At 49.6% G+C, this 20251-nt stretch overlaps 1 protein-coding gene across 2 annotated transcripts in view; it reads left to right on the top strand.

Moving 5' to 3' along the window:
• FRMD4A (FERM domain containing 4A) overlaps positions 1-20251 on the top strand; it is a 319871-nt gene that overhangs the window by 149518 nt on the left and 150102 nt on the right. Inside the window, exon 3 of one of the 2 annotated variants that reach the window (XM_032425610.1) lies at positions 15816-15910. In XM_032425610.1, coding sequence (XP_032281501.1) covers positions 15816-15910 — 95 coding nt within the window. Of the gene's footprint in view, positions 1-15792; positions 15911-20251 lie in introns of those variants that run through there. The other variant, XM_032425608.1, reaches the window with a different exon arrangement.

The raw sequence follows: 20251 nt of genomic DNA, 5'->3' as shown, positions 1-20251 counted from the left end.
AAGCATAAAAGGTTATATACCCCACGTTGAAGAGCATGGACATCCTTCTTCACGGATTGAGTGCAACACACCAACATCCTTAGGGCTTTGTCTGCATCCCATAGTTTTGTTAACAGACTTAATCCAAGGCATGTACATAACCTGTTGGAATTACGATGTACCATGTACCCTGTCTGTTATGCATCATGGCATCTCGCTCCATGAAGATTCTAAGTTTGTTCCTGTGGCTTGCTCTTCAATTGTCAGGGTTATGATTTATTCAGAAAGAAACGGGTAAAGGTAAACTGAGGGTCAGACCTTTTGCCCAGTCCTGTGTCAATTAAAACTGAAAGACAAATAGAATCTGGGATGCATGAGGAACAGGGGTGCTGCTTTGAGCGACACATATATGTTGCTTGGTTCCCAGTTCAGCCCAGGAGGAAATGTGACCTGGTGTCTCAAGTCACTAAGGGTTGCCTTTCAGGACTGCTCTGATAAAAAAAAGAATTTTTAAAAAAATTGCACCGTTTTCAGATTCAGTTTTAACAGCATGAAATAAGGGAAGCCCTTGGTTCCTAAAGTGTCAATGAGCTACAAAGTTCAGATTCTTAGGGGAACTGGTGTGTTTTCTCCACAACTGGAGTTTCATATTTATTGAGAATCTTTACTTCTTACATATTTAATACGCTGTGTGTGTGAAACACTGGAGTGAAGGATGAGGCAGTAGGAAAGGAATAGATTATAGAATTTTGAATTTGTGGTATATGGAAAAAGACCTGTAGGTTTGTGTACTTTACCTCCATGTCTTCTTTAGATCTTACCCCTCAATTTTTAAAACCGCGCTGATTTAATTTTCCTTCAAATATAATAGACTCGATACCTTGTTTAGTAGGTACAGAGTTTCAGTGTCACGGAATGAGAAGAGCTCTGGAGGTTGGTTGCACCCCAGTGTGAATGCTCTCAACACTCCTGAGCTATACACTTAACAGATGGTTGAGATTGTAAATTTGGTGGTATGTCTTACCACACCTGAAAAAGCCACAGCCTTCTTTCTTAGAAAGCATTTGGGTAGTCAGAACCTTCTTAGTGAGGGATTTTTTCGTGCCCGTGTTAATTTTCTCAGAATTTCATGTCATCCCCTCTTTCGGGGAAAGAAAGAGATATTTAACACTACCTGTACAGTGTGCTTTCATCAGCGCTAATAGGCTTAAAGAGTAACCCTGCTTAACGTTCCCGACCACTTGATGCTCGAAAAGAGAGGAGAAGGGGGCGGCTCCCCAGAGGCTCTGAGGCCCCCTGGTTGGAGTTCCAACCATCTTTCCTCCAGACCTAGCCCCCAAAAGTGGCCAGATTTGCCCACTGCCCAGAGGGTGCTCCCTGGAGAAAGGCGGGAAATCCCGAGGAGAACTCTGCCTCTCCCGTGATTGAACCAACTCCCAGGAAAGGAGAGTGGCCAGGAGATGCTTCTGGAACGGGGGACGTCAGGGAAGGTCATGGTCAGAGACTGCTGCCTCCTCTGCTTCCTCCACTCACTGTCCCTCCAGAAAGCACAGAAGATTCCTGGTGGGTCCTGCTTAGGGCGGTGCCCTTTGACTTTCTGGAACGTTCTGCTCCCAGCTGAAATCTCAGACCTTGGCCATGGGATACCACCTAACCTACTGGTCTCCCAGACGGTATGCTAAGGTATTTAGGGGACCCTACAGGGCATTAAATTACAGCTTCTCTTCGGAATGGGAGTAGAGGTGTCTTAAACTTTCCCCGCTGACAGGAAGCAGTATCATACTGTGCCTGAGACGTGGCTCAGCAGTCTTTCTGCCCCGGGTTGAACTCCGAGTCTGCCCCTTGCTGGCTCTGTGATCTGGGGTGATCCATCTGACCATGGTGCCTCAGTCTCTGGAGCAGTTCCGTTTTCTCAAGTTCCTCATAACTGTCGTGATAGCATCTGGTCATGTCATCCGCCCACCTAAACCTGTAGAATCAGATCCCAACCTGTGACAGGGCTCAGAGGCCCGTTCTCTTCCCTAATAGGCCCCTCCTGTGTGGGCCCCACCCATCTTTGGTGTGTTATCATTCACCCAACCAGGCTTTATTGAATCATGGCTGGCCTGCTTGTCGGATACCCCTCACACATCGGGTCACATTTAGTGGGCAGTCTGTTGGTTTTTTGCTTGTTTCTTCCCCGCAAACAGCACCGGAAGCACCGAGTCACGGCCTCCCCGGGTAAAGGCATGAGATCTAGAGTCTGCCTGCCTGAGTTTGAAGCCCCGGGTACCCCATGACAGTTGTGGGACCTTTGCTGTAGGAATAAAAGTGACAACAGTACTTGTCTCATGGGCTTGTGGAGATGAACTGCGGTAACGTGTATATCCCTGAGCACTTCTGACGGCCTTGTGAGATGCCAGATGCTGTTCTAAGGTCTTACTTGCTGCCAGGCTTTTAACCCTCACAATGTGAGGATGAGTAAGTGCTGTTATTTATCGAGAGGTTCATTTAACTTGCCGAGGCCACGTAGCCCTGGAATCGGGGCTCTCCGCCACGCGGCCTGTGGCGGGGGCCCCATGTGTTGGGAGTTGGGGCTGCTTCCCTGTGAGTTCCTGTCGCATAGCCCTGCGCCCAGCACACGGCCCAGCACAGAGTGCGTGCGTTACGAACGCCACGCCGCTGTAGGGGAACATATATGTGAAGACAGTCTATAAACTGAAAGGTATCAGGATTCTGATAACACCACAGGTAAACGTCCCCCCAAGTCAGTGTTTCTTCCTTTAGAATCTCAATCCCGGTTGCACATAAGAACCAGCCGGTTCCTGGGCCCCTCCGAGACCCGTTCAGTCAGACTCTCTAGACTGGGGCTCAGGTGGCTCTGGCTTTTCAAACTTCCCAGGCCATCTTCCTGTGCAGCCAAGGCTGGAAATCACGAATTTAGAACAACATCCCAGGTGACCTTTCTGCCCACATTTCCTGCTTCCCGTTCCAGCTCTGAACAAAGCACCAGGTTCTGTTTGAGGAACAGATTTGGGGAGTATGGTGGCTCGTCTTTGAGGGCATTTGAATCATGTAGTTGGAAAGGCCAGCCTGGGATATATCTCCGAAGAGGTGTGCAGGGAGGGAATCAGCGTCCAAGCTCGCTCTCCGGGGAGCCGCGTAGGAGAATTGGTTCTCGTGGTCTAATTTGTCACCCCACGTGCACTAGAATGGAAGTCAGAGCGGGGCTTTGTTTTTACTTTCGCTCTGTTTCATTCTTCCCTCTGCTCTCTGACCGAGGAAGTGAAAGTCTTGAAGGGTACGCACCAAGAGGAGACTTTTCCTGGGCTCAGCTAAGAAGGTCTGGGGGTATCGAGCGGGCTTATGAATTCTGATAAAGGTGTGCACCCACACACACACGAGGCCCGTCCAGTGTACCTCAGCCCCAGCGAACGTTGTCGTGTTCCCTGGTCGTGACAGTCTCGGGGAGCTCCTAGGCAAAGAAGGCAGCCTGGGATGAGGATGTCGACATAAGCTGGGGTGTGGCAGGGGAAGCGCAAAGAGAAAGTGTGTAGGGAATTAATAGGCATTCCTTCATAAGCATGTGTCAAGAACTGAGTTACATTTTGCACATACGGTCTTATGTCATCTTCACAACATTTGTAAGGTCAGCGATATTAAACCCATTTCACAGAAAGGCAGCTAAAGCTCTGAGAAATGAAGCTACTTGGCCATGATCCCACAACAGTTCGTGAGCCCCGATTCCAATCCAGGTGTCTGACCCCAGGCTGCTCCTGTTTCTTAACCTGAGAGATCCTGGGTCCTTAAGGCCCTGATCAATGCCCAGGACTCCAGCTGGCAGCTCACGGGGTCAGTTTCATCCAGGGAAGCTCTACTAGGGTATCAGAGAAGGCACGTTTGGTCTAAAAACCTGGCAGACTGAAAGCGAGGGTCCCACCACTCTCATGCCTCTGTGTTCATCTGAGAAGCATCATGTGGAAGAACATCGGTCTGGAGTAATTTTTAAAAATCAAAAGTCACTGGGGCGCCTGGGTGGCTCAGTCGGTTGGGCATCCGGCTCTTGGTTTCTGCTCAGGACAGGATCTCAGGGTTGTGGGAGTCAGGCTCCGCACTCAGCAGGGAGTCTGAAGATTCTTTGCCTCCGCCCCTCCCCCAACTCACATCATGGGTGCGCACACTCTCTCTCAAATAAATAAGTCTTTAAAAAAATAAAAATAAGTAAAAAATCAAAAGTCATGATATTGAGGGCAGATGTGCACGCGTGTGTGTGCATATGCACATGCTCACACACTGTATGACCCTGACCATGAACTTGCAGGGTGAGACTTTCCTTTTGGTATCTTATGAAGTGTTCAGTGGCAACGCTGGAGTTATGTTTCTCTGGAGCCTCGCGCTGGTTCTGCAGGGGATGAGAATAGGTGAAATCAAGCAGTGGGAAATCGACTGCATATCCCAACCCCTCTGCTCTTAGAAGCACAGAACTCTGGGGCAGCAGAGTCGGGAGAAGCGCCTGGAACTCTGAGCTGGGCCTGGGACTCATCCTACCACAGCAAGGACTTTAGAGAAGCTCTGGGATGAAGATGTGTTATATTTGCATTGCCTTTTTTTTTCACCTTCTCATTCTAATGCTACGGCCAAGTTGAATCCTTGATTTCTTTGATGGAGACTTTCAGAGAGGCTTTGAAAGACAGCAGCCCAGACAACAAAGTCTCCTTTGTGCCAGTGACTGGGGCCCTCGTCTGACCCTTCCCTCCTAGAAGTGAAGGAAGGAGGGTCCAGGAGTGACAGCTCCCTGCCCAAAGGACACCCTGCCTAGCAACCAGTGACACTTGCCGCCGTGGGGTCACAACCCGGGATGATTTCTCTCTCTCTCCAGATTGACACGCTATTATGAATGTAAAGCGTATTGACTGTGCGCTGGGAAGGAGAATGTGAGGACGAGTTGGAGGAACACACGGGCAGCTCCCCAGCTGAGCCATTGCTGGACGCAGACACCAGCAACGAGCGGGGTCAGAGGGTCCCCCACACTGCACACACATCATCTTGCTGAAAGTCTTCAAGTGATATGTTGCAGGTGGCCCGGCCAGGCCTCTGATTCAGTTTGATGAAACGATTTTGACACGGAGAGACAGGCAGGTGGCAAAAGCAGGCTGGGATGAGCACCCGCGTCCTGACTTTTCTTTATTCCCATTGTCAGACCATCCCCATTTGCTCAGCTGCACTTCGTAAGGGTGCTGGGGGCTAGCAGGCCCCTAAGCCAGCCCTTCTCTGGAAGAGTCCTGCTGAACTTAGTGGAGATCGCAGCAGTTGCTGGTGCCTCTGATGTTGGGACACACTTGAATTTGGTGGGCGTTCGAACCAGGAGAAGAGATGAGCTCACGCAGGGCTCGTGTGAGAATTGAGGGGGCCTTGACCTGGGAATGGAACCCGGGGGAACACTTCCCGTCTCCCTGCCTCCCTGCTCACTCATCCATGGATTCTTCCATCCATCCATGGAACCCTTTACCCCTGGCCATGTAGGCCGAGCTTAACAGAAAGGAGCATGCGACACCATTGCTGCTCCCAGGAGGTGGTCATTCTTGGAAAGACACCGATGTGAACAAAGATGAAAGTGTCGGAGGGCAAGTGCATCAGGAGAGGCAGGGGTACCTCCCGGAGCGGAGCCAGCCATGGAGCACTGGGGCGGCAGGGGGGGCGCCGGAGGGAGTGGTGTGAGACGGAGACAGCTGTCTGCATGGGGGTCAGCACGCAGGGTCCCCAACGAGAGGTGGTCTGGGCAGTAGACAAAGAGCAAGGGGCCCGGAGGCTGCGGGAGCAGATGTGCAGAGCTGAGCCGGGCAGTCAAGAGCAGAAGCAGGTGGGAGCAGAGAGACCCCCTTCTCCCTCCCTCTCTCCGACCCACCCTCCTGGCCATCTCTTAGGCGTGTGCCTGTAGACCTGCCCTAGGGGAAGGGCGGACCCAGGCCATTCCCTGCTTCCTGGCCCACGACCAGGGCTCCCATCCATCCCTCTGGGATCCAAGAGCACTTGGCTCAGTTCACCTGCTTTCACTTTTTTGAACGTGGTTTTTTTAAACACGGTTCCTTCCTCTCATCGGTCTGCAGGAGGCTGTTTCTCTTTGCTTGGATGGGGACTGACTTCGCGTTTCTTAGGCGGCTTGGCTTTCAAATCAAGACAGAACGTCCATGCCAAACTGCTAATGTCTGACATTAGCATGTGTTTAAAATCTAATAAAATATTGCCTCCAAAATTTTTGGCCAGATTCACTTACGACAATATCTAAGGCCTCTCCCAGAATGTAGCATCCAGTAGTGAGAAATGGCTCTAAAGTCCGCTCCAAGCAGCAGAAACGGTGCACGGTGCCTTGTCGGGAGCTAAATTAGCAAACGTGAGCTGCATTTCTTTCAGTCCCAGAAACTAGGTGGAAGACATGCTCTCTGCTGGCCCTTCCGTGCAGGACTGTACGGGGAATTCCTTGTCTGGTGTACTTCCAGGGAAGGAAGTGTGTGGGACCTTCGCCAGCCTCTTCAGCCTGCTGATGAACTTGCCCGTGTGACCTCGTCAGGTCTGCTGGTGGCCGGAGTTTGTTTATCTCCTATGCCCGATCCTCTGCCGTGGCCTCTGTCTTCTATATGTCCTTAATCCCCCCTATTTTATACCATTTAAAATGTTGTAAGCCTTCTCCAAACCTGGAAATGGTTGGGGGCGGGGGGCTGGTAAATAATAAAATAATATTTTTGATCTGAGAACGAGGATATTACGAACGCACAATTTTTCTCTGGACCCTGCGGCGGATCATCTGTTCTCATCCACTTAATTAGCATGGTGGGGGGGGGGGCTGTGGTGCCTTTGGCATTGCTGCTTGTCTGACTTTAATGAAACTGCTTTTCAGGAATAAATATTTTTCAGCAAAGTTGATCTTTGCCTCCCGGGACACCCGTACCTGCACTTTTTCATCGCTCCCACCCCCAGGGGAGTACCGTTTTAATCATATTGAAAATGACATCATCAGCAGAGCATGGACTGTCTCTCCAGCATGTACCTGCCAACAGTTTGCAGGAGCAACGGGGGGAAGGATCCACAGGGAGGAGGCTTGAGGAACTTCCAAATAAAATGCTGACAAACAATGGAAAGCTGGTGCCTTGTCTCCAGGCATCTCCCTGGAGCTGGAGAGACACTTCTTTTTCTTCTAGCCAATAAGTGTCATTTTAACCCTGCAGAAGTGGGAGGCGGGGACAGATGGGAGGAGGTAAAGTACTCCAGGGAATGAGGCAGGTCTTACTGAGCGGACACGGGAGTGGAGGAGGTGTGCCATTTAGGGCAAGTCTCCCCAGATAAGTTGCATTCCACAGGAAGTGGTCTGCTTTCTGGCCTCCTTACTTCGTACTGCATTGATTCATGGTTCCTGACATAAAGGGTGTGACAGTTCAATCAAAAAGAGGATTGAGATTCTGATCAGAGTGGGTTTCTTGGCGAAGTGATGAGAAGTTCAGTGATTTGTGTGGGGATTCAGTTACTGGTCGAAGGAGAAAAGGGGAACCTGCTTTTCTAGAGCACCTTTCATGCACCAGGTTCTTTATAAACGATCCTGTCTTGATCTTCACATTGTCCCCATGTTTCAAAGCAAAAGTAAAGGCCGAGCAGCATACACGTAGGGTACAATTGTGTTTCCAAGCCCTGTGGTCTGACTACAAGCCCACTGCCCAGATATCATGAAGGGACACTTACACTCCCCCCCACCACCGGAGACTCTCCCCCCCCTCCCACCACTGTCCTACTAGAAGGCGGGTCACCTTGTTTGAACACCAGCCACACCCAGGGCAGAGGACTACCAGCGCCACTTCTTCTCTCCGTGACATTGGAAAGGTAGCAGATCAATTACCTACCCCAGCAAATGGTTCCACCTCTGCTGGTCCTCTCTGCCCTATGGCCATACAGTGCCTTCGCTGACAACACTCCTAAGAGCTCCTAGCCACTGCGGACCATAAAAGTGATGGTTGGAATGATTGAAGCCGGCCTGAGGCTTCGTGGCCTCTGTATGTACCAGAGACAGCCAACTTCAAAGATCCAGTTTCGTGCGCTGTTGAACATCGCTCTTCTCCACACTTCCCTGAGCATCAAGCAAAGAGAATAGGTCAGCATGCAATGTCAGAAAGACCTCAAGTTCGAATTGGGTCCTGGTACCTTTTGGCCGACTGGAAAAGTAATCTGCCCATTTGGTCCTGGAGAAAACTCATTTCACCTCCCAGTGAATGTATGGGCAGTTTACACCCCAAACTCGTGACTTATTACTCACTCTCAGACAAGATGGGGTCAAGACGGAGTTGTAGAGCCGGCTTCTTTTTAAAGAAAAAAAAATACAAGCAGTAGACATGATGCCTGTGGAGGATGAAGCTTGAATCCCAGGAACCTCGGCATCCCCCTCTTTGCTAGAAATATCTCAGAGTTAGGACTGCAAACTTGACGGCCATCCCTGGAAGAGCCAAGTTGACGACTGTGTGTCTTTTTGTGTTTTCGCCTCAGTGAAACAGTTATTTCATTACTGCAAAGAGGCTGCCAAGGAGAGCCACCCTGGAAGAACAGTCCTTGTGACATTGCCGTGAGCGGGCTGGAGTCTGGGGGTTACTATGTGAATCAGCAGGCGCTCCCTAATGAACACCTGCCCACCCTCCCAGAGTCCCAAGGGGGGCAGAGCCTGACTAAAGCAGGCTCCCCAGCCGGCTGGCAGAAGCACTTTGCATTTCTGGAGGAGCGGTAATTATGTACGCCTGTCAAAGCCTTCCCATTGGGCATCATTCAAATGCAGGGATGAGAAGGACGCAGCTTCCCAGACGGATAGCGGCCCCAACTTTTCGGGGCCTGAGACCAGGCTGTCTCTCAGCGAAATGTGGAAGAAACCATGTGGAAATAAGAGGAAGAGAACAAGGGGATAAAATAGTATTGTAGAAAGAATGCTCTCCGGGAAGTGCACAGAGGTGGAGGGCTGTTGCTGGAGTCCCCATCTCCGAGCTAGTGGCAGTCTGTTGGCAGGAGAGGGAACAGGGAAGGCGGGGGAGGGAGGCCATTAAAGGAGCCGGTTGTGACCTAGTGGGCTAGTGGGCATCAGGGAGGAGTCAGGGTAGGAGGAAGAGGTGCACTGAAATAGGGGTTAGGAACACGGACGTGATGCATCCCTTCTTGGGATTCTTCTTGGTGCAGCAACGCAATCTCTGCCTGGCAGATCTGTGCTTGAGAGAGTATGTGGGTGTCCTCTCCCGCGGTCCGCCTCCCCGCCAGGCTGCTGTAACAGTCAACCACGCGACCCTTCAGTCTATCCCAGTCCACCAATGAGAAACCTGTATTAGGCACCTGCTGTGTGTCGGGCCCCGTGCTGGGGTGCAGGGCTACACTATTTCATAAAAACCTGATCCCTGCCCTTCAGGAACTTATTGTCTGGCAAAATTCTATTGCATTTGGAAAAAGCAGCTCAGTCCCCTCCTGATGGCACTGTTGGTTACTTGCTGGATCCGTACCCAGTCGTTAAAGCCAAAAGCTTTGGAGCCACTCACAGACGTAAGCTCTGCATATACTCTGTGCCCTTGGGGGGTTGTGACCTTGGACACACTAGCACTTGTAAGCCCCCGTGTCCTCCTCCAGAAACTACTGCAGGATTGTTCTGAAGATTAAATTAGATGATATAAATGCAGCTTGCAGCCCAGAACCGGGCAGGGGAAGGCCTGCCGAGAAGGACAGTGTTGGGGGGCAGAGGCCAGGAAGCCAGCAGCCAAGGTGAACTCCCTCATCCTTGGATAGGCTTCTCCACCCCGTGACCCTTCGTCTCCTCCCCTCTAAGTTGAGTGGGGTGGGTAAATGGTCTCCCGTGCTCTTTATACGACTCAGCCTTCCAGAGTGACCTGCACTCACTTGCTGTAGGGTTAAGATGTGCCGGTTACTAGGGTGGGGGGTTGGCCAGTTACTTCTCTCTGTGCCTCAGCTTCCTCCTCCCACCAAGTGGGGGTGATAGCGGCCTCTACTCCTGGGCTGCTGGTGAGGACTGACCCATCGGTTTGTGTAAAGCACCTCAGGCAGTGATGGGACAGAAGCCACACCCGTGGACAGAAGCTGTTAGTCGGCCGTGTCCACGCTAGCTTTGCAGACAAGTTGCGTTGCTGGCCACTCCTAAGCTGAAGATACAGCATTTGTCTCATATCCTCTCGTGGATTGGGGTTCAGGCTCGATGGGGACCTCTGAATAGAGAGATGCTCTCCCTGGCAGGACCAACTTAACTTCAGGACCCCTGCTACCTATGGGGGGGGGCCTGGAAGCCCCCAGGCCCCATTGTTCTTCACATCAGCCTGCCTAAAGGACCCAGCCTCCCTTTGCCCCTGTCCCAGAGCCCAGGGCTGTGCTCTGAGCACAGGAAGGAAGCCAGCCTCCCACCCAAGCTAATCAGCCAGAGCATCAAGAGGGTGACTGGGGAGGGGAGTGCTGCCGGACCCTTGTCCCCGTGCAGAATGACCTCATGCTTTCTCTCCATCACGGGCGCCCCCTCCCCAGGAATAATGGGCAGCCAACAAGCGCTTGCCTGCTTATTGCAGAGCCCCCGGGGGCAAGGGGAGGGCAGGAGACAGGCTCCCAGCTGCTCGGGAACACAATAACAGGCAGGGGCTTCAAAGGGGCGATGAACTCAGACGTCATGTATTCGGAGCTGCCCTTCTGCACCCCTCTCTCCCTCTAGATTTCCACTGGACTTTTTAGGGAAGCAAGAAATGACATTAATGATGCATAAAATAAAGGTGGATGTTTTAAGGCAGGAATCCAGTTCATGGACCTAGTTGGCCATTTTAGAAATGGGCACTCTGAGGCTCAGAGAGGTGGTACGTTTTGTCTAAGAGCATCCGTCTGGGATGTAGCCGTGTTAAGTTCATAGTGATGGTAAAATACCATGTGGGAAACTAGAGAGGAGCCAGGGTGCCATTGGTCATCCAGTTCCTCTCTCTGGGCTCTGCCAAGGCGGCTCACGGTGATCATCTGGAAGGATCATCACCTGGGGACATCCCTAGAGCAGTTCATAGCCCCCCCTCTGTGTGAAGTGTTCTTTTGATCATGTCCCACCTTGGAAGGCAGACCAGGCATGAAACAGGGTCTATTCTGGAAGCCTGTGTGTGCTGGGAATGAGCACATTTCCCCCTGGAATAGTCGAGAGCCCTGGGGAACTCAAATCTGGGTGGTAGGGCCACATTGCAATGCCAAAGAGCTACTCTGCCCTTTTCCCTGAAGAATGTGACCAAAACCCAGGTTTCTAAGCTCTGTTAGCCCCAGAAAGGCCATCCTGCCAGTGTCTTGAGCAGCTCCCATCAGGCAGCACATTTCGAGTGGGACATTTATAAAGAGATTCTATTTGTCAAATATAAAGAGGAATAAAAACTTAGAAGGACAAATGGAAAAAGAATCTGAGAAGAGAAAGGAAAATGAAAAGGGAGAGACTACTGAGCGAGCGTAGTTAATTACAGGCTGGGAGAAAGCCAGTCTGAAATGTACTGACCTCCTGGGGCCAGGACAGCACCCGTGACCCAGAACAGGCTGCTTCTAACCTGAGACACGCTCAGCTTGCCCAGTGTGTCCAGTAGAACTTGATTGGGCCACCGGCTGCCTTTCTGGCCTCGCTCCCAGCCTGGTCCCTGCAAAGCCCCACAAATGTTTATAGCACAAGTAACTAGCAAACTGTAATCAGCAGGATTCTGTAAACATCCCTTGAAAGTACATAATGGCATAAAGCTTTCTGCTTACCCAGCAACTTTCTCTAAGTGAGTTGAAGAAATGTTCGGAACAATGTAGTTCATTAATCACTAGCATGTCAAGGTGGGATATTGTCTCCGTTTGCAAGATCGGGAAATCACAGAGCTGATGCCTTAAGTGGTTTTTAAACCAACCATACAGAGAATTAAAGAGTCATTGATACGGTGCCTGAATCAATCAGGATAGGCGAGGTTGTGCTGTGAGGACAAACCACCCCAAATGTCACAGTGGCTTAACCGCTCACTCTACACACCTGTCAGGTCAGTGGGAGCGGAGCCCTCCCTGCCAGCGATCAGCAGCTCCCCGCCGGGCTGTCACCACTCACCGTGACAGTAGATGGAAGAGTGTGGCTTTTCAAAGGGCATGAGATTCAGAAGTTGTAACCTCAGCGTCTTCTGCATCCGCTCTCTTTCCCTTCAGTGCCTTTATCTGCCTATTTGTAAATTGTGTGTAATAAATTTAGGCTTTTCTTCACTGAGAGTGGTGCATGTGACCCATCATAACTGTCGTGTAAAGCAACGGGACTGACCTTTTTCATTTTTTAACCGAAGATGAGCATTCAGATAGGTACAGTCCTTTAAAAGGGTTAGTTTGAGATGATAATGTATCCAGTGGTGTTGCTGTTGCTCAGTTGAGGAGTCACCAAGAAATTTCGTTTTCCCACTGTAGATAGGGTTGTGGTTCAGGCTAAATCATAGGGCTCTGTCACCACAGAGAAGCCAGAAATCTGTCTCCACGAGGCTCCTGGAATGGCATCCATTACTCTGGTGATTTCTTCAGCATGTCGAGTCAGTTCTTAAGCTCTGCAGACTCAGAAACATGACTTTTCATCCTCGGGGGAAGACCCACATTACCCAAGTTCAAAGTACCAATGTGTAAATCCATACTGAGTGTACTGGCTTCCGGTGAGCGGCACAGCCCCCACCCAGACGGGGCCCTTGGGGCACGTGATCCTTGACCTCCCGCCCAGGAAGGAGAGTCAGCAGGGGCAGGATGGCAGAGGGGTGATGCGCATGGCCCTTGAGTCTGGCCTGACTTTGTCTGGAATCCTGGCTTTGCTGTGAGAGCGAGGACTGCCTGCCTGCCATCTCTAAGTCTCAAAATCTCCACTGGCAAAGGAACGATAGGATCTTATTCTAGATGGTAAGGCGATCGTATGGGAGAGTGCTCAGCACCATGTTTAGGACATAGTAGGGCTTCGGTGAGTTCTTTAGAAAGCACGACGTTAGAAGGAGAGTTACATGGATGAGCATTGCCTATGATCAGCTAAAGTAGCCCCCTGCCTCCATGTCTGGCCTATAAGAGGCCTTACCGCTGGGGCCCCAGTATCCAAGCCCTCTTGGCTAAGACCCCATTTGCTTCCCCCTTCTATCCCTCTCCCCCCGCACACCTTCCATTCACCCCACCCCTTCCATAGAATGATTACTATACTTAATGACGTTACAGAAAAACTGTACTAGCCCTGAGAGTAATTCTTTCCCTTCCTGGGTGAGTTTATGTGTCTCTGATCAGTTCCATTGAGATGTTGGCTTTAATATTTAATCTTAAAGGGAAGGAAATCTGGTTTCTGTCATTTTCAGTTTGGGGTCAGAAACCTCACCATAAACCCCAAGAACCCACAATAATTACCTAATAGTCACACCTCATTTTATAAAACCAGTTGGACCACCTCCTCCTCCCCCTCTGTCCCACTCACTACACTCGACTTTAAGTAACTTTTGCCACTTAGAAAAAAAAAAAATCAACTCCATTCTGAGTGCAAAAAGTTTATCACCAGTGAGGATGCTTTTACAAATATGACATGAGCTTCAAAGGCAACCCAAAAGATTATCAAAAATGTTTTAAGAATTAGCAGGCATCATAGGAATACTGTGACTACTTTGAAAGGAATAGCAATCATTTGGATAGATAAAGTATGGTGCATTGCGATTTAAAAGTCAGCCTACCTACCTTACATTCGGTCACGACCTCTGCATTAAATGCTCTGTACCTGGGCAGCCAGGGACCTTCCGGGGCGGGGGCGGGGGCGGGGGGGGGGCTGGAGGTAGTGCTGAGCCTGCAGCAAACACAGCCCGCACCCCACCCCCCTTTGATCTACTTTGTAATTGATTGGTGACATCCTGAGCTGAGCCACGTTTACCCCACCGCATCCGGATCCCCACGGTAGGCTGTCTACCGTTTATGAAGGAGGATCTTACAGAAAATCTTGAATTCCCTGTTGGTTACAGGGATTACTTATTCACTTTTTCACATTTTAGCATGAGCAGAAGTATAATACATTAGATAGTGTTAGTTTATCCTAATAGATTCTCCTGTTGATTTCCGGCTTCCAGGGAGAGGACGCTCTGCCCTAGCTTCAAGCCCAGTCCTGTCGTTTCCAGTTGCTTTTATTGGTAAACTGATGGTCATGGAGGCCCAGACCCTGCTACCCTGTGAGCCCAGGAGTGAGACAGCAAAGGAAACTATCTGCTTTGGCATTTTAAAATGAACATGAGCTCGTAGGCTGTGCCCCTGATAAGCGCTCCTTATCGGCAGGTGCTATGTGCCACTTACTTCTCTGTGTCCTGCAGGATTGGCTAGGTGCCCTGCACACATTAGACAGTCGGTAAATATTTGTTGAATTAAAGGGAAGTGTACCTGAATTAGTCACGTTGGGCTGCCATTACAAAATATCACAGCCTGGGGGGCTTGAGCAACAGAAATTTATTTTCTCACAGTTCTGGAGGCTGGAAGTTCGAGACCAGGGTGCCCGACCTGGGTGGGTTCTCATGAGGGCCCTCTTCCTGGCTTGCAGACGGCTGACTTGGCCCTGTGTCCTCACATGGTGGAGAGGGAGAATGTGAGCAATCTCTCTGGTGTCTTTTCTCGTAAGGTCACTGATCCCATTCGTGACAGCGCCACCCTTATAACTTCGTCTAACCCCAGTTCCCCTCCCAAAGGTCCCATCTCCAAATGCCACCACAGAGGGGATTTAGGGCCTCAACATACAGATTTGGAAGGGGACTCAGTGTGGTTCATAGCAACACTCAGAAAGTGAAATAAGACATTAAACTGTCGTGGTGCCTGGGTGGCTCAGTCAGTTAAGCGGCTGCCTTTTGGCTCGGGTCATGATCCCAGGGTGCTGGGATCGAGGCCCGCATCGGGCTCCCTGCTCCGCGGGAAGCCTGCTTCTCCCTCGCCCACTCCCCCTGCTTGTGTTCCCTCTCGTGCTGTGTCTCTCTCAAATCTTAAAAAAAAAAAAAAAAATATGGACCTCGACGGTGGTTTCATGCCTAAATCTCTGGCACACTCCTTTAGATTGGCAGAGGTGTTTAAAAAAGAGTTTATGATAAAAACACTCTCACATAAAGACTGTTCTTCTCCTTTGGAAAGGCAACTGGAGGGTGAATTTGTCATTTATGCTTAAATTCCAATCCCAAGGTTCTTTGGCCTTAATTTTAACATTCCTGGAGGAGGGTACTTTTAATGTTTGTTATTCAGAATTATGGAGTGGATAGAGTGGTCAAGGGCAGAGTCTCTGGAGCGAGGATTCAAATCCCAGTCCCAACACTTGCTTAATCTCTGGTGCCTGGTTCTGCCCCATATGACAGAGTTAATAACAGGAGCACCTCCTGGGGTTGTGATGAGGAGCAGAGATTCTGGTATTTGTGTAATACAAGTGCTTAGAACAGGGTGTGACATGTAGCACATACTATGTGACTATGTATTACGTGTATATACATAAAAATATATCCATATAAGGCATCTTCCTGTTGGTGCAGCATAAAATGTTCTCCTGTGTGGGGAGAAGAGCCGGAGGGCTGGACAGCTTGCCAAAGAGCAGGTACCATTTGTTCTAGAACAAACTACCAGGGCAACAAGGCGGACGATCTCCACCTGTTCGTCACCCTGTGCTTGGCTTTTTGCTCGGAGGCGTCCTCGTTGCCTACTCCTGTGGGTTTTCCAAAAATCATTTGTGTTGATGTACTTGAGCTTTGAGACATCCCATTTAAAATATTCTATCAACCTGAGATTGCGTGTCTTAGGAAAAGTCACTTCTACTCACTTGTCCTTTTTCCCCCTTACTCTTCCTCCAGCCCAAGCTTTTGGCCAAGGAGCTGCTGGACCTCGTGGCCTCTCACTTCAATCTGAAGGAAAAGGAATACTTTGGAATAGCCTTCACAGATGAGACGTAAGTGCCGCCACGGGCCCTCCAAACCTGCAGGGAGAGTGAGACCCTGACATTGCGCTGTCCCATCTGTCAACAGTGCATTCAGCGGGCCGCTTGGGTCCTGTGCTATGGGGTCGGTCCAAGTTCATCGTCCGAATTTCAAAGACCTTGTGATCATGCCTGGAACAGCCAAAGGATATAATTAGGGCAATGCTCATATAAAATTATTAGGTAAACTGGTCCTTATAATCAAGCAGGTCCATGTTCAGAACTGACATGTTTATTTTTTTTTTTAAGTCGATTTTGTATGGGTTTGTTTCCTATTAGAGTTAAACGAAAACTTCTGGAAATTAAATATTTCTCTCCAATGTTAAAGTAACAGTAACAGGAAATGAATTTGATGATAAACTCAAAATGAAAAGTATCTACGCAGTTTCACTGTCTCGGCTGAAAGAGAATATAAAAATCGAAAATTCGCGGGGGTGCCTGGGTGGCTCAGTCGTTAAGCGTCTGCCTTCGGCTCAGGTCATGATCCCAGGGTCCTGGGATCGAGCCCTGCATCCGGCTGTCTGCTCGGTGGGAAGCCTGCTTCTCCCTCTCCCACTCCCCCGCTTGTGTTCCCTCTCTCGCTGTCTCTCTCTGTCAAATAAATAAATAAAAAAAATCTTAAAAAAAAAAAAAAAAAATCGAAAATTCGTATCATTCATCTGATGAAAAGTACATTTGTTTTCAGTGGTTTTCAATTTGGCTCTATAAAGTGGCGTTTTGCGACCCAGGCAAGGAATATCTTTGCTAAAATTTCAATTTCCTTCTTAATATACTGTTACCAAAGAGTACGTTGAATACCTGCACAGATTCCTAGATAAAATGCAAAAAGGAAATGTTTCACAATTTTTTTCCTTTGTGTACACTCACTCTCTCTCTCTTTCTCTCTTTCCAAATGCTTAGAATTACAGAGACGATTTCCTAGAATATTAAAGAGAATGGTTAGGTTAGTGGCTGGACAAGACAGTACGGGGAGGGGGGCGCGTGCCCCCTCCATCAAGATGGTGCCATCGAGGCAGGACAGACTCAGACACGAGGGCAGGAGGGGCCCACATCGGACAGTTGGAAGGGTCATCAGATGTACCTGCACACGGGTGCACTTAGCCTCAGGAGCTGCAAGTAGGCAGGGTGGCCATCTGATTGATGTCTGCCCTGGGACGGTGTGAGTAAAAGGGCACATAAATGAGGACTGTCTTGGATGAACTGGAACATTCACCCTCTAAATTAGCAACGTTTCACGTGGTGGTGTAACCAGGTTGCAGGCGTGGGGAGCAGAGCTCTGTCTTCCTCAGGAAAGCCAGGAGGGGCCAGGTCGGCCTCGGGAACTGGGCAGGAAGGAAAGCAGGAGAGTTGCCCTTGTCTAGAATGATCACTGTGCCTACAAGTAGGGCCAGTGAGCACGGCTGGGAGCTGGAGGAACCTGGTGGGAAGGAGCCAGCATAGTAAGAAAATAAATGCTTTAAAACAAATATACATCGCAACTACATTCACAGATGTAGATGTTTTCTACCCCTTTCCCTGAGAATCACGGTTAAACCCTCTAAATTGCTAGTCATACATTTCACTAATTAGAAGGAAACCAGAAGTTTCAATTAATCATATCCCATTGTTCACATTGCCCGAGTATGTTTACTCTTGTAAAAGATCCGTGCACCCTGCATGAGCCCCAATTAGACTTCCCTTTTGAATAAACAAGAATCAAAGAATGAGCATGTTGTCCCAGGCCAGCGAAGAAGAAATACGCCTGCTGAATGTTGCACATCTCTGCCTGAACAGCACAGGCCAGAATGAATCAGCTGTAAGGTAGGAAGTCACCCTCAGGGCACCTGGGTGGCTCAGTCGGTGAGGCGTCCGACTCTTGATCTCAGCTCAGGTCTTGATCTCAGGGTCGTGAGTTCAAGCCCCACATTGGGCTCCATGCTGGCGTGGAGCCTACTTAAAAACAAAACAAAAAAACCCAGCCTGTGTGCCGTCGATCTTAGTGCTCCCGGTTCTCTGGGCTGGCCAGGAAAGCGTGAGTGTGCCCCTGAGCACATGCGTGTGAGGCCAGGCTGCCAGGAAGCGTCCTACTCCCTTGAGTGATGGAACTGGAGGTGTGGAGGGCTCTGTGGGGGGAAGTCAAGGGAGGATGGGAGCCATCCTCTGGCAGGGTCCAGGGAGAGTGTGGCCACCCCCGTCCCCTTCACCCCAGGCCAGGCGGGAGGATCCATCCAGCAAGTGTCAGAGCAGCAAAAGCTGATGGGAGCTCAGTGGGCAAAGGCTGCAGCTGCCAGGTGGGCCCGACTCACGGGGACCCGGCTAGTGTCAGGGGCCCCGCAGAAATCAAGAACCAGAGCCCCCAAGGGACTAGCCAAGGAGACAGAAACAAAGGGGTGGCCGTGACTCAGGGCCCAGTCAGTTGTGGCCTGACAACCCCTGGGGCCAACAGATGTTGGCTGATGGCCTTGTGGGTCATCTGAACTTTCCTCCTTTTCCTGGTAGGAGGGAGGAGGACAGTTGCCACCATGAAGTTGTGCCTGCAGCTGAGCCCCCGCCTAGGTTGGTAGTCGCGCGTCAGTGAGCACTTAGCCTTGCGATAGGCATCTCTGGCCCTCACTCTGGGCGCTGCCAGACTCACATACAATCTTTTATTTCTTTAAAAAGATTTTATTTATTTATTTATTTGAGAGCGAGAAAGCAAGCACTAGTGGTAGGAGGGGGCGGAGGCAGAGGGAGAAGCAGGCTCCCCGCTGAGCAGGGAGCCTGATGTGGGACTCGATCCTGAAACCCCGGAATTGTGACCTGAGCCGAAGGCAGACGCTTCCCTGACTGAGCCACCCAGGCACCCCCAACATATAGAATCTTTTAATAGCCGTGTGTTCAAATTGTGCGTGTGTACTATGATGTGCAGTGTGTGTGGGTGAGGGATTTATGCAGGTGCAACACTGTGCCTCCTATAATAAAAAGAAATTGAAGTTCCATCTTTTATTACAGCCCATGGTGTACCTTGTGGATTTGCCTATTTCCTAATGCACATCAAACAAGACTAACATTTGGAAAGGGCTTGTGAGCTGTAAAATACTGAACAAGTGTACGATCCCCCCGGCAGTATCAGATTCCTTATAGTAGACTAGATGACTTTAAGGTCATCGATGGCCAGCAAGGCCTTTCGTACTAACTGCTGTTGATGACATTTTGTAGGATCTGGATGGGGCTGGAGACGAGGTCTATAAAAGCAGAAGGAAGACAGGAAATTGGAAGGTTCTCTAAGCTTCTCTCACACCATCAGGTTATATTCTTTAATAAAGTGCCTAAATCCACCAGGCACAACTTTGGGCCCCAGGATATTTAATATCGTTGGCTAATCTGCAGTTTTGCGGCATTAGTACTTGCTTCCCCTGTTTTAATTTCACTTTTTAACTTTTTATTTTGAAATAATTAAACTCACAAGAGTTGGCAAAAAGAGCAGAGTTCCCCACAGACCCTCCACCCAGCTTCCCGAATTGTTATAGTTTACAAAGTGTGTGACGTTTTTCAAAACTGAGAGATTAGCATGGGAACTAGTAAACTCTGATACTATTGGTACTAAACTGTAGACTTCATTTGAGTTTTACCGGTATCTCCACGAATGCCCTTTTTTTTTTCTGTTCCAAGATCCGATTGCATTTAGCCCCCTCTTATTTTTAATAACTAATACAAAGAGACATCAGTGGTCATCTGTAGATGGTCTGAATGCTGGTGGTCCCTGCAAACAATGACATTTTGGCAGCCTTTAAAACATTCTGAAGCAAAGTGAGAGCTGGTATAAATTTGATCTTAAAATAATTATGTTTTGCTAGAGTCGCGGTTCTCAGCCTTGACCGCACATTGGCGTCACCAAGACATTTTATAAAATACCAGTGCCTGGGACCTACCCCCTGAATTCTGACTTATTTGGTCTGGCTGTGGCCTGAACATCCAGATCTTTCAAAGCTCCCCGACGGATCGTAATGAGTAGCCAAGTTTGAAAAGCCCTGTTCTAGAGGGAGAGGGGAAAGTTGGAGGCAATTTCTTCTGCATCCTCCCTAAGATCCAAGAAGGGAAGCTGAGTTCACTCAAACTTTGAGTATTTGGGGCCAGACATGACCAGTTATGTCATGAGACACACCGGGGACCTGCGCAGTTACGGACTCTCTCCATTTTGGGGAGAGTCAGGAAACCTAATGTTTTGAGAACTAGCTCAGATTTAGTGTTTCCATGAGCACATATGGTATAACTGAAATTTTCACTTACCCATCATTGGCTCCCATCATTGAAGGAAAGTTATTTGTACATTTTATTTTTGAGATATTTCCATGG

This window comes from Phoca vitulina, unplaced genomic scaffold, assembly GCF_004348235.1.
Source record: "Phoca vitulina isolate PV1807 unplaced genomic scaffold, GSC_HSeal_1.0 scaffold33, whole genome shotgun sequence".
NCBI classification, from domain to species: domain Eukaryota; kingdom Metazoa; phylum Chordata; class Mammalia; order Carnivora; family Phocidae; genus Phoca; species Phoca vitulina.
This window is presented reverse-complemented; position numbering and strand designations above follow the sequence as displayed.